The sequence below is a fragment of the Thamnophis elegans genome, chromosome 8, assembly GCF_009769535.1.
Source record: "Thamnophis elegans isolate rThaEle1 chromosome 8, rThaEle1.pri, whole genome shotgun sequence".
Lineage (NCBI taxonomy): Eukaryota > Metazoa > Chordata > Lepidosauria > Squamata > Colubridae > Thamnophis > Thamnophis elegans.
In genome coordinates this window covers 64,882,296-64,895,982 of record NC_045548.1, presented here as the reverse complement: position 1 = coordinate 64,895,982, position 13,687 = coordinate 64,882,296, and the positions used below count along the sequence as shown (strand labels likewise).

Below are 13,687 nucleotides of genomic sequence, written 5' to 3'. Positions count from 1 at the left end.
TAGCCCCCTGCTGAAGCAGGAGACCCTATCCTATTTCAGACAACTGACTATCCAGTCTAGGGGTCAGCAACCCGGGGCTCTGGAGCCGCATGTGGCTCTTGAGCTGCATGTGGCTCTTTCATCCGCTGCAGCTCCCTGTTGCTCAAAATATGCATCTCAATCACTAATGTGGCACACAATTTATTGAGCCTTTCGACCCCCGGTTGGTCAACCGTGGATAAATCGAAGAAAAGAAAACTTTCAGGAGAAAATAGAATGTTTAATTCAACGACATATGCTAGTTTTGCTCAGGAAATAGTCAGGAACGGGAAGGGTTTTGTGGCTCCCGGTGTGGGAAACGGGTCCAAATGGCTCTTTAAGTGTTTAAGGTTGCCGACCAGTCTTTTCTTACATGGCTTTCCAGTCTTTTCTATCCTATCCCCCGCTCCCCTAGTCCTGGTGGGTCCGCTCCCAGCCGAAGCGCGGCCCTCGCCCCCTCGTTCAACCCACCGCGGCTGCCTCGCTCGCTCTCTCTCGCCTTCCCTCGGCGCCCGAGGAAACCATCCTCCCGCCGCCGCCGCCGCCGCCGCTCGGAGGGGCAGCGATGGGAGTGCGCGCGCACAGCCCCGGCGCCCTCTCTCTCGCCATCCCGCTTCACGTTGGCACGAAGGATCCGGGCGATCATGACATCGGGGGCCCCCACCAGGCGAGCTCCTGGCGGCCCGGCCCGGACGGGAGCCCCGAAACGGGTGCGTGAGAGGTCGGAGGGGGGCGAGTGGGAGGGCAAACGGGCGGGCGGGCGATGCCTTGCAGGCGGCTTCGGGCCCTGGCGCGCTGCGATTTGTGAAGCGGGACGTGATGAAACCTCCCCCTGGACAAATCACGGGGAAGCGGATCGACCTCCCCAGGTGGGATTAGTTGTAGCCGATAGTCTGTGCAAACAAGAGCGCCGCGCTCCGTTTCCTGCCCCAAGGAGGCTCCTCGGCCGGGCACCGAGAGGAGGATGGCCAAGGCAAGCGGGTGGCGGCTCTGTCAGGTACGGGAGGAGCCCCCTTGGGCTTTGGGCGGCCCGGGATAGCGGGATGGCAGGCGGGCGAGATGCCGGTGCCCCAAGAAGACGGGATCGGGGCTCTTCCCCCATCCCCGACCCACCCTGATGCGAGGCAAGAAATGGGGGTCGGATGTTAGAACTCCAGGCTGGGGGCGGATTCATGGGTCCCCCGCTTAGCGTGGCTTTTTACTCTTTCGGCGAGGAGACGGGATGTGCCGTTTGGAACCACTGTTTTCCTATGCTGCAAAATCGTAGAAAAGTCCTTAATAAAAAGGAAGGAAGAAGGAATGGAAGAAAGAAAAAGAAAGAAGGGAGGAAGGAAAGAAGGAAAGAGAAAAAGAAGGAAGGAATGAAAGGAAGAGAAGGAAGGAAGGAAAGAGAAAGAAGGAGAAAAAGAAGGAAGGAAGGAAGGAAGGAAGGAAGAAGACCTCAAAACTTGCTTTGTTTTATTAACTTCTCTCCTTTTTCTCTCTCTTTTCTCTCTCTTCCTGGCTTTCTCTCTTTCTTCTTCTTCTTCTTCTTCTTCTTCTTCTTCTTCTTCTTCTTCTTCTTCTTCTTCTTCTTCTTCTTCTCTACAGGTAACCTTGCTCGGTTTGGTTTTGGGCATGAACGTCTGTGCTGGATTTACAGCTCATCGTGTCAGAAGATCTGGTGAATTTGGGGAGGAGGGTCCCGACTCAGGTATAATATGGGTTAAAGGGTCCGTTTGTGCAGCCACTTGGGAAGGAGAGGCTTGGTTGGGGGAGGTGAACGGGGGTGTCCTAAAATGTACCTTTTTGTCATCCTCTTTTTTCCCGACTGCCCCCCAAATATATCAAAGGTTATGTGAAAAAGCTTCTGCTGGTTGACCTTCAGAATGTGCTTATAGGTAACCTATTTACTTCTCTCTGTGGGAGAAAGATTGAGTCAGACCTATTCCGTTTATGGACTGGGGGCTGAGGAGATACGTTTTGTGTGTTTGTGATCATATTTAATGGATCATATTGGGTGGGGAAGGCAGTTCCCCCTACATCCCTGAAATAATACGAACAATTCTTGTTCTGTTGGATTAGTTTGTTTCCAAGTAGAGATGTCTTATTATCTGCTTTGATAGTCCTGTTGGTTCTGCAAAGTAGAAATGAGCAAATACAAAGAGAGAGGAGAGGGAGAGTTAGAAGGACAGAGAAAAAAAAGCAGGTGTCTCATGTTGGAAGTTCTCCAACGTACACATTTTCTTTAAAGTTGGTTTCCTTTTATTTCAGGGGGGAACAAAATGCAGGCTGCACTCCCTCCTATTTGCACTGCACTCCCTCCTATCTCCTTGTCAAAAATGTGCATTCAACATCTCAGATCTGTTTTTTTTTTTAAAAAAAACAAAGTAAGGGAAGGGCTACAATATTTTACACAGCTTGTAATTCGACTTTGGAGTGGTTTTCCATTCTTTCTGATGGGCAGTGTGTTCCTTTGAATAGCTTTTATAATCGCGATGGAGTTATTGTTTACGCCTTATAAATAAATACATGCATTTATCATACCATTTTTTTGCTGGTGTTTGTATACGGGAAGCAAATGCACATCCCTTCACAGAAGCCCGAGTTGCATAAATTTGGCACCAAGCAGTGCAATAGAAATGCTACTCTTGAAAATATATACAGATGTAACTTGGGCACGCCAAAGGCTCGTTTCATCTGTTATCCTCCTTCCAATACAGTAATTGCCACTCTGATGCCTCTAGAACTTTCCATTTCTTCCCTCTTTATTTGGCCCTAATTTTGAAAGATATTTCTGTGAGCTTGGCTAAAACACTCTTGGCAACTTGTCTCCTTGGTCTAAGAAAGAATCTCGTGGCACATTTCTGTTTCTAACGATCAGCGGTTTTCAGATGTGTTGGTTGTCCTGAGTCATACAGTAGTTTTTCTCTGATACAAAAGGAAGAGGGGAAGTTGGCTTTAATACAATCTTCTCCAAGTTGGAGCCATCCAGATGTGTTGGCTTCTAGCTCTGGAGGTTTTTTTTTCCTTCTTCTTCTTCTCCAAGACAGCATGGCTAATGCTGCACTGGCTGGTGGTGAAGTGATTTCCCAAGGCTTTGAAAGAGGCACCAGTTGGGGAAATTGAATTAAAAGCTTGGAAACAAAGCATTTGTCTACAGAATTAATAACAGGACAGAATAGAAGAGTTGGAAGGAACCTTAGAGGTCTTCTAGTCCAACCCCATTGTTCAAGCAGGACATCCATTTCAGACAGTTAGATATTCCTGAGAATCAGAGCATCAAAATCTTTTTTTTTTGGAAATGTAAAAAGCCAAGTCTGGCTCCGTTTGGAACAACTTCCGAAGGAGCTCTTGGTAATGCAGTAAAAACAGCTTGATTGGCTAAATATCAGCTGTTGATGCTCCTTAAGGATAAGGCGAGGAATCTGCAAATATGCTCTGCTTATGCCTAGCATCCTCTTTGTTTACAGTTTACAGTGAACAAAGCTTGTTTCCATTGGAGAAGTGAAACCATAGTCAATTTGCTGGTTCTATTATAATGAGCACGATCCTCCTTCCCTCTCTCCCTCCCTCTCCCTTTCCCTCCCTCCCTCCCTCTCTCTCTCTCCATGTGCTGTCCTTGCCAAAGTTGTTTCTAATGTATCAAAGCAATGGAAACAGGATGTACAGAATGCGAGATCAGAAAGCTTTGCGCGCCTTATCACAAAAGGGAGAGCTGGACAATTGTCTGCGCAGAGAAGGGAGAGCTGTTACAGTATGCGGGATAAGTTAAGTTTAACTGGTAACAAATGCCAGATCAAAGGAGCCTGTCTTAACGCTTTGATAAGCACACATGATTCCTATTATTAGTAATGGTGGTTGCAGATGGAGCAGCAGCCTCCGGGAGAAGCCTGCCTGGATGTTTGAGACAGAGGCCTTTTGACATTCGCTGTGGAGTTTGGCTTGTGTGTGAAAGTACTTTGCATTGCTTTTGAACACGTTCTGCTGTCTGACCCAGCTGCTTTCTAAGTAACGTGGAAAATGTTTTCTCCATCTGTTGCTGGAGTTTCGCTTGCAATCCTCTTGCAGGTGCTGGTGGCAGTACTTGCAAATTCCAAACATATGTCTGGATTTATTAAAACAGCCCAGCTACCCGTGAAGGAATTATAACTGACTTGAAAGTCTCTTCCACGCTGACTTCTGAATTAAAACTCTTTCGGGAGACGATGCTTTTAGATAAGTGACGGCTGCATTGAATCACTATGTTTAGGATCCAGAGTGGCCCACCTCTTAGCTCTTAATAAACCATGTGGTTTAAAGTTTGCACAGAGTACACTTAAGTTAACCTGGTTTTAATTTGCTTTTATCTAGCATTCATCTGACTGAGCAATAGTACTTAGACTTATATACGGCCTTACAGCCCCTCTCTAAGCAGTTTACAGAGTCAGCATCTTGCCCCCCCAACAGTCTGGGTCCTCGGTTTATCATCCTCAGAAGGATGGAAGGCTGAATCCACCTTGAGCTGATCAGGATTGAACTCTGGCAGTTGGCAGAATTAGCCTGCAATACTACATTCTAACCACCGCGCCGCCACAACTGACGGGTCCTTGATACTCTCTCACAGCTTGGTATTAACAGAAGAGAATAACGGAGTTGTAAGGGACCTTGGAGGTCTTCTAGTCCCACGCCCTGCTCAGGCAAGAAACCCTACATCATTTCAGACAAATGGTTGTCCAATCTCTTCTTCTTGTAGATATCTCATTACCCAAACTAGGTAACATCATCAGCACTAGTTAGAGAGAGCACCAAGACCCCTCATTTCAACCCTGGCCTATAAATACTCTCCTTTAAAGAGCCACGGTGGCACAGTGGTTAGAATGAAGTAGTGCGGGGCTACTTCTGCTGACTGCCAGCAGTTCAGCAGTTCGATTCCCACCGGCTCAAGGTTGACTCAGCCTTCCATCCTTCCAAGGTGGGTAAAATGAGGAGCCAAATTGTTGAGGGTATACGCTGACTCTGTAAACCACTTAGAGAGGGCTGTAAAAAGCACGGTGAAGCGATATATAAGTCTATTGATTTATCTGACTTTTTTTGACCTAACCATGAAATGAATAGCTTCCATTGTGATTGTTTTGAAGCATAACCTTAAGGCTTACACTAACAGAGTAGCTTCTTTTACACTTGGGAAAGAGATCCTTTAGCTGCTTGGAGATGCTCTGCTTGCTGCAACGTTGTGTTGTCATTCCTGACACTGAAACCTTGCTTTGCTGATTGTGTCCTTGATGCGTTTTTGTACGACACGAGATAGAAACTGCTGATCTGTACTTCCGAAAAGCCACAGCCCAATTCTGTCCTTGATTTCCCTCTGTCCTTTTACAGGACATGATTACTCAGCAGTATTCCTATTATAAAAAAAAATGTGTGACATTACATGCGTTGCTTCCTATTCAAGCAAAGCAAATAGGTAAAATACAATCGTCTTAGGCGGGTGATTTGAGAACAAGTGTCAATTCGAATCAAATCTTTATTACGGGCATTGAAAAGCATAGGAGAACAAGTCTGTTGTTACACAAGATTAAATTATTCTACCGTTTATATATTCCCAAGCAGGATTCTTTCTCAATTATCTTTTTTAAAATTAGGGAAACCATGGATCAAATACAGAACCTTCCCCGTGTTTGTGGCCTGTCATTCTCTTGCCATCCGTAGCACTGTCATTAAAAGGTTTTTTTTTTTTTAATCAAATCACATCTACTGCCGTAGATGAAATTGGAAAGGATAACAGAATAAACACAATTGGAGCTTTCTGCTTTTTGACAGAATTTCCATTTAGGTGGTATTCTGAAAGATTGACATGCTACAACGTGAATGCCTGGGCTTATGTTTATGGTTTAGAGAGCTGGAGCAGATAAGAACATTTCCATTATAATTGAGTTAATTAAAAAGAGTATCCCATTTTTAATGAGAATGCTGTTGTTCCCTGCTCTAGCTCTCCCGAATATGAAAACAAATGTTCTGATCTAGGCTTCCCAAGAGCATGAAACAAACTCCTGGTCCCGACAAAAAACCTTTTTATTAATTTACTGCACATTCTGCACATTCACATCCAGCAAAGTCTTTCCAGGGAGGATTTACAGTCACAGACCTTATCTGGCTTGGAGAGCTGCCAGACCGATATCTGCAAAACTTGGCAAGGAGTCTCAGAGAGTCACAAACCAATTAAGTTGGTTCAACCAACTAAATTGTCTCCTGCAAACTCCACTCCCCTTTCCCTCCTCTTTTATTTCCTCTTCGTCCACCTGTGGACTTACTCCCAAGTTGCTCCCTATTCTTCAGCTGGTTCCTTCATCTGGCAACTCTGTGCATGGGCACACTGGGAACAGGCTCCAGCTGTTCGTCTGACTCACTGATGTCTGACTCTGAAGGCAGTTGATAACTGGCACACAGCCCTTGCCCTCTCTCTGCCTCTGACACAGAGCCCTCATCAGAGCCTTCCCCAGACTCCAAGACTGGCCCATGTTTCTCCCCAACCTCCTCACTGTCCGAATCTCCTGCCAGCTCTGCTAGCTGCTGGCGGGCCACAACAAATCCATATCAAGCATAGCAATTATTGGGTGAATCTTACATAGTAAACAAAATTCATATGCTTTTCCTCAAGGTCATAGCTCTACTCCACTCCCATGTTATACCAGCTGCAAATAGCTGCTTTGATTTCATTGGTTTCCTACAGTTCATGGATCTGTGTAGGACAGACTAACCATCTCAACATCTTGAGAAGTACCAATAGAATGGCAATCAAAAGCATGAAAGGCAACCCCTAATTTATAATCTTATCCTAGGTTGTCCTTATGCATCTCTTGCAAGCCCATTTCATTTAGGGTTTTTTGGAAGCAGGTGATTAAGGAGGTGATTAAAAAAAAGTTACCTCTGCTGAATCGTGCTCAGTTGTAATGCATAGTTAGTGACCTCGGCATTTGGAGACCTTATAAACATGGTTTGCATAAATCTTAGAAGCAGGAAACAAAAAGGAAATTGCATTCCTTCCCTCATACAGTAATTTTTCCTGTCATATGGTAAATTTACCCTCCAGCAAATGGGAACTAAAAGATGCACTTTTTTTTTTCATGAAATTGGTTTTTTAACCTGAACTTGAACACAAACATAACATTCCATACAAGGCCAGAGTAAGCAGAATACTGTGTCTTATATGGAAGACTGTTCTTTAAATAACTCTTTCCTTTCCCCCTTTCCTTTCCTTCCCTTCCTTTCCCTTTCTTCCATCGCTCTTCCTTTTCTTTCCTTTCCTTCCTTTTCCTTCCATTCCTTTCCCTTTCTTCCATCTCCCTTCCTTTCCTTCCTTTTCCTTCCTTTCCTTCCCTTTTTTCCATCCCTCTTCCTTCCCTTCCCTCTCTTCTCTTCTCTTCTCCTTTTCTCTCTCTCCCTCTCCCTCCCCTCCTCCTCTCTTCTTTCTTTTATCCACAATATTACCTACATGCATTTTAATTTCAAACAATTACATATGTCCAAGCTGCTTGTGCCCCAACAATTGTCATAATGCCCCCAACTATAATTGCAGTCTGGAATAGTTCCAAGCAGAGAAACCTCAGTTGTGCAAACTGTGTAAACGAGTTAAGCTAAATAAAACCGGTAAATGAAACTATGAGAGAGGCCACGAGAAAAAGCATCATCATCGTATGAAAAGTTATTCTGCATTTTGATAGATGAGCATCGGAGAAACTAAGAGTCAATGAGAATTAAAGGGGTTCAATGGCTTCTAGTTGTTAGAATTATTTTTAAATGTGTTCTTAGACTTTAATAAGGTGTTACGCCTAACATATTCTTCCAAGCAATGGATTGCTTCCTTTGACTAAACGAATATTTCTAGAATTGTTAAACGGCCTTTTGAAAACAGATTAACTTAAAAAAACAAGTTTATATACTTTTTAAACACAGTCTTTCTGTCCTCATGAAACTCTTAGATTAAGCCAGAACACGTGGGAAAAATAAAACAATAAGCCATATCACCGTAATATCTTTGTTACAAGCAACCAAACATACTTTAATGTTCATGCCATCATTCCTGGGAAAGATTTCAAGTTTTACACTTTGGCTTTAGAGGTTTGCTCTGATATCAGAATAACGAGCATTTTATACTAAAGAAATAAAAAGGGTTACCACAACTATTTAATATTAGAAAATAGCCTGTGGGGAAGGCCAACAGAGAAGAGAAGAAACAGCACAGCAGCAGCAACACAGTACAGCACAACAGCACAGCAATCTAGGGCTGGAAGGAACCTTGGAGGCCATCTAGTCTAACCCCCTGCTCCAGCTGGAAACCTTATATCGTCTGGATTATTTTGGTGCCTCTAGCAGAGAGGAAAATTGCCAGAAAGGAGGAGTTTACTAGGCTGCCATGCAGAAGAAGGCAGAGATAGTCCTTGATTTAGGACCACAATTGAGCCCAAAATTTTGGTTGCTAAGCAAGAGTGGCTTTAAGTGAGTGTTACCACATTTTACTCAGTCCATGACATCTCCTGGCTCCAGTGGTGGGTTGCAGGCGGTACGCCCTGGTACGGGCGTACCGGAGCCTGCCTGGAACAACAGGTACCGTTTCGGTACGGTGCTCCGGAGGGCCCACCTACCCGCCCTTGCTCCTTACCTGTTCTTTAAAGCCTTCGGCGCTTCCACACAGGCGCATAAAGCCCCTGCGCGATGCTCCACTGAGCAGCTGGAGCATTGCAGAGGCTTGTGGAAGCATTGCTGGCAGCTACGATGCATGCGCGCACCGCTTGTGTCCATGTGAGCCACACCCGGTCCTTTCCAACCATACTGGTCATGTGCAAGCTAGGGAAGAACATCTGAAGGCATGTGTAATGTTCTAATGTACAGAAGTTATAGTTAAATGTGTGGCAGAAAGTGGACTCTGGGTGTGTTTTTCCAAATGCGAGGTTGAATGTGTATAGTTTTAGAAGAGCTGTGTGTGTCTCTCTCTATGTGTGTATGTATGTACATACAGTATATTTAGTAGATGATGTATCCTTTTGTGTGCCTATACACACTCCATATTATGTAATATGTATGTACACATATGGCATATATACATAGGATTAAATAATATCATTTGGATGTTCAGTAGTAGTAAACAAATAGGGAAATTGTATCTTGTTGAGGCCTTTGAGGTGAGGAGAGGCCAGGCCAGGCGCCCCTGGACGTGAGTGACGTCAAATTGGCCATGCCCACCCAGTTACATGTCCAACCAGCCATGCTCACCCAGTTACATGTCCAACCAGCCATGCCCACCCAGTCACATGACCACCAAGCCACACCCACCATCACACGAAGAAGAAATCCATTAACAGTTTGCAGAACAATTAAGGAGGATGCCCAAGATTTTAAAAAGCTTTTAAGTTGTGACACTGTTCAATCTCTCTTGGAAGGAGAACAGATTCGCTAGATTAGACAAAGACATGGGAGCCTTTTTTTCAAAAAGAGTATGCTTTGTCCTTTAAGTGATTGCTTTTTGGATAGCGTCCCATTTAATTGCTTTGCTGAACCCTTGGGAACAAAATTGAGAAGGACTCTTAAAAGCTGATCTTTCTTACATGTGAAGAAAGAACGTAATTGAGCATCCAGGGCTCGATATTCCTGGGAAAAGATATACCTATCTTAACCATGTCCTTGGGAAAGTGTCTTCAGTCTAATCACAGTAGGGTCTACCTGTTTTCCAAAGCACCAGAACGCAAGGTGAGAGACAATGAACCAAGGAGAAATTGCCTTAACAGTGAGAACAATTAACCAATGGATTGGCTTGCCTTCAGAGGTTGTGGATGCTCCATCACAGTTCTGGCCTAGGCTTCCCCAAGAGCATGAAGCAAACTCCTTGTCCTGACAAAAACCCCTTTTATTAATTTACTATGAATTCTGCTCATTCACATCCATCAAAGTCTTTCAATTTACAGTCACAGATCTTATCTGGCTTGGAGAGCTGCCAAGCCGATAGCTGCAAAACTTTGCAAGGAATCTTGGAGTCACAAACCAATTAAGTGAACTAATTGTCCCCTGCAAACTCCACTCCCCTTTGGCTCCTCTTTTATTTCCTCTGGGAGGGGCCATTCATCTTCTATCTGTGGCCTTACTCCCAAGTCAACCCTTGTTCTATAGCTGTTCCCTTTGTCTGGCAACTCTGTGCATGCGCACACTGGGAACAGGTTCCAGCTGTTCGTCTGCCTCACTGATGTCTGACTCTGAAGGCAGCTGCTAACTGGTATACAGTTCTGGCCCCATCTCTGCCTCTGATGCAGAGCCTCGTCAGAGCTTTCTCCAAACTCCAAGACTGGCCTATATTCCTCCCCAGCTTCCTCACTGTCCAAATCTTGCTGCCAGCTGTGCTGGCTGCTGGTGGGCCACAAGAATCACTGGAGGCTTTTAAGAAGAGACTTGTCTGGAATGGCATAGGTCTCCTGCTTGAGCAGGGGGTTGGATTAGAAGACCTCCAATTGGTCCCTTCCAATTCTATTATTCTATTGAAGAACAGAATAGCAACTTGGAATCCTCTTCATGCATCTTGCATGCCTCCTCATGCAAGCACAGATTTGCCCTTTGATTTTACTGAAGACCTACATTCTAGTATCATCTTTAATAGCTCCGCTTGATGTGAGTCTTTCCTCTAAGCACCTACTTTCTGTAACATTCTGTCCTGTCTTTTCTCCTCTTTAGGCCAAATAATGTTCAGTTCAGTTCTCTTGACAGTCTACTCATTTTCTATCCAAGGTCCGCAGTCTTTAATTTGGATAACTTTGGTCAAAGTGTGGGTTTTTCATGCAATATGTGGAATGTTATTTTGGCACAGGATGTATGCAGCTTTGATTTATTGCAGGTTAATCCAGGATAAGAAAAGTGATTGGAGAGATATGTCTACTCTTTATTGGTGATATTTTTTTTCTTGCATCTATCTCTTAGCTCTCTTTACTGTATACTTTTATTTTTCTGGATGAAGTAGTTGCCCGGTTAACCTCCTTTGAATAACCTTTGATCAACCAATAATTACTTAACTTATAGTGTGGTATTTCTCCCTCTCCCCTCTCTCTCTCTCTCCTTCCCTCCCCCCCTCTCCCTCTCTCTTGTCTTTCTCACATATTCAGTCTTATCAGATTCCCCCTGGATCACTACTTATGGCTCTGCAAAAACCGATGCTTTGAACTTGACGAAGCCGATCCTCCAATGTGCCGTTGTGACAACCTGTGCAAGAGCTATAGCAGCTGTTGTGTTGACTTTGATGAACTGTGTTTAAAGACAGGTAGGGTGCAATTTAAGTCTCTGCTCCATAGAAAGAACAATGCCAACGAACAGTTATCGTGACTGTTATTCTCAAGCAGTGTTGTATGTTTGCATGACTGTCGGTCCTTTTCAAAGAGCATTGGGGAAAGTGAAAACAGTGCAATCTGCAATCATTTTGGCTAGACATTGCTTGGTGCGCATGAAACGCAAATGCTAAACAAGATATTTATTGGGGAATAATCGTGGCTCATTCACACATATTTTACAGAGGCCTGGGGATGGCCTCAGCCATTTATAATCTTCCTGCATTGTCCAGTATTCCATCCCATTCCATCCCATTTTTCACACAGAAGATCTGTAGGAAAACTAAAGTCATCACACTACAAGTGTAGATGTGTTTGTGATACTCTTCCACCCTTTCCTTAAAAGAGATGTGGCTTAAATAGTTTATAATGTTGACTTGGAAGATTTATAGCAATCAGAGGTTTGGACAATGTGCTAAACTATTAAAACTGAAATAGAACCAATAAATTTTCATTCTCATGGCTCAACATGAATTTATTTACAGGCATGAATATTTAAGCATCTGTCAAAATCTGCTACAGGTTTAAGTATCTTGTGGATCAAATTTGTCATAGAAGAAGAAAAAAAGGCAGAACTATTATAGGTAGACCTCATCTTATGACCAGGGATGAACATAACATTTCTGTTGCTATGTAAGGGTTAGGGTTAAGATTGTTAACAGTTGTTAAGCGAATCACCACAGCTGTTAAGTTAGTAAAACAGTTGTTAAGTGAATTTGGCTTCTCCATTGACTTTGCATGTCAGAAGGTCACAAAAGGTGGTCACATGACCATGGGACACTGCAACCGTCATAAATATGAACCAATTGCCAAAGGTCTGAATTTTGACCAAATGACCATGGGGATGTGGCAATGGTTGTATGAAAAATGGTCATAAGTCACTTATTTTAGTACCATTGTAACTTCCGACGGTCATTAAATGAACGCTTATAAGTTGAGGATTACCTCAACTTTCCTTGTGATGTTGCTTTCCATAGATGTTGGCTAGGTATCAAGCATGCTCAATCATAAATCACAGACTCTAAATCACATAATGGATAGCTGCATTGTTTGAAACAGGTCATTGGTTTTTTTTTTCAAATGTGGAGAATCAGTCTGGTAAGTGAACAGCAGTTTAAAGCACTGTTTAGAAAATATGGAACCAATATAAAAGACAGTTTCAGCCAAGAATTATTTATCTATATACTGTATTTTTCGGAGTATAAAATGCAGCAGAGTATAAGATGCACCAAGGTTTTGAAGAGGCAAATAAAAAAAAAGTTTTTGCACTCTGCAAACCTCCCAAAAACAGCCAGTTTTTTGCAAAAATGGGTACATTTTTTTTTTTAAAAAAGGGCATGAATAGCACTTAGGAGGCTTGTAAAGTGCTCCCGGGGGGTGGGGGGCCCAAAACGAGCAAACAACGGCCCATTTTTGTGTGAAATGAGCCTTTTCTGTCAGAAAAGGGCATGGATAATCTTATGGAGGCTTATAGAGTGCTCCTGGGGGCTGAGGGGCAAAATTGAGCAAAAACAACAACTCATTTTTCATTCATTTCTGCCCTCCCCAGCCCCCAGGAGCTCTCTGAAAGCCTCCATAAGGCTCTGCATGGGCATTTTGGTGAAGGAGGCGAGGTTTCGGCAGGCAAAAAATAACTGTATTCAGTGTATAAGACAGACCCAGTTTTTCCCTTTTTTGAGGGAAAAAAGGTGTGTCTTATACTCTGAAAAATACGGTACCCTGTGTTTCCCCAAAAATAAGATCATGTCTTATTTTCTTTTGGGCCCCAAAATATGCACTAGGGCTTATTTTGGGTGTATCTCCCACCCATGTACAGGAGGCCCACTTCTACTTGCTTGAGGTGGGGCAGGAGGCTGCACCCCATGCACCCCGCACCGACTTACCTCAGGACCCCCCTCAGCTAGGCCACTCATGCCTTTAAATTTGTCTGGTGGCTTCAACAGCCCCATCCAGCAAGATCCCACATGGCCATGAAGCGAGATGTGTGTGTGTGTGTGGAGCTGCCCCACGCACCCTGCACTGGCTTACCTCAGCGCCCCCACAGCGAGGCCACCCATGCCCTGACACCTGCCTTGCCTTGCGGCTGCAACACCAACACACCACTCAGCCTCTTGCTCCGTTGTGGCTGCGAGCAAGCGGAAGAAGTGCGCTGGTGGCCACGGGGGCTCCTGCTGCACATGGTTGCTGGTGCTGCCACTATGAGGCAGGTGTCAGGAAGTGGGTGGTCCGGCTGCAGAGCCCCTGAGATAAGCCAGTACGGGGCACCTGGGGCAGTTCCACTTTCCCCTGCCTTGCCTCGTGGCCCCAGCACCGTGAGCAACCAGATGGAATGAGCGTGCGACCAGCTG

At 44.4% G+C, this 13,687-nt stretch overlaps 1 protein-coding gene across 1 annotated transcript in view; it reads left to right on the top strand.

The window, feature by feature from the left end:
- The first annotated feature begins 606 nt into the window (after positions 1-606).
- Positions 607-13,687, top strand: part of ENPP2 (ectonucleotide pyrophosphatase/phosphodiesterase 2) — a 68,828-nt gene continuing 55,747 nt past the window's right edge. The window contains 4 exon segments of the mRNA XM_032223046.1: positions 607-728; positions 1,609-1,711; positions 11,121-11,153; positions 11,156-11,275. Coding sequence (XP_032078937.1) covers positions 663-728; positions 1,609-1,711; positions 11,121-11,153; positions 11,156-11,275 — 322 coding nt within the window. The 5' untranslated portion in view covers positions 607-662.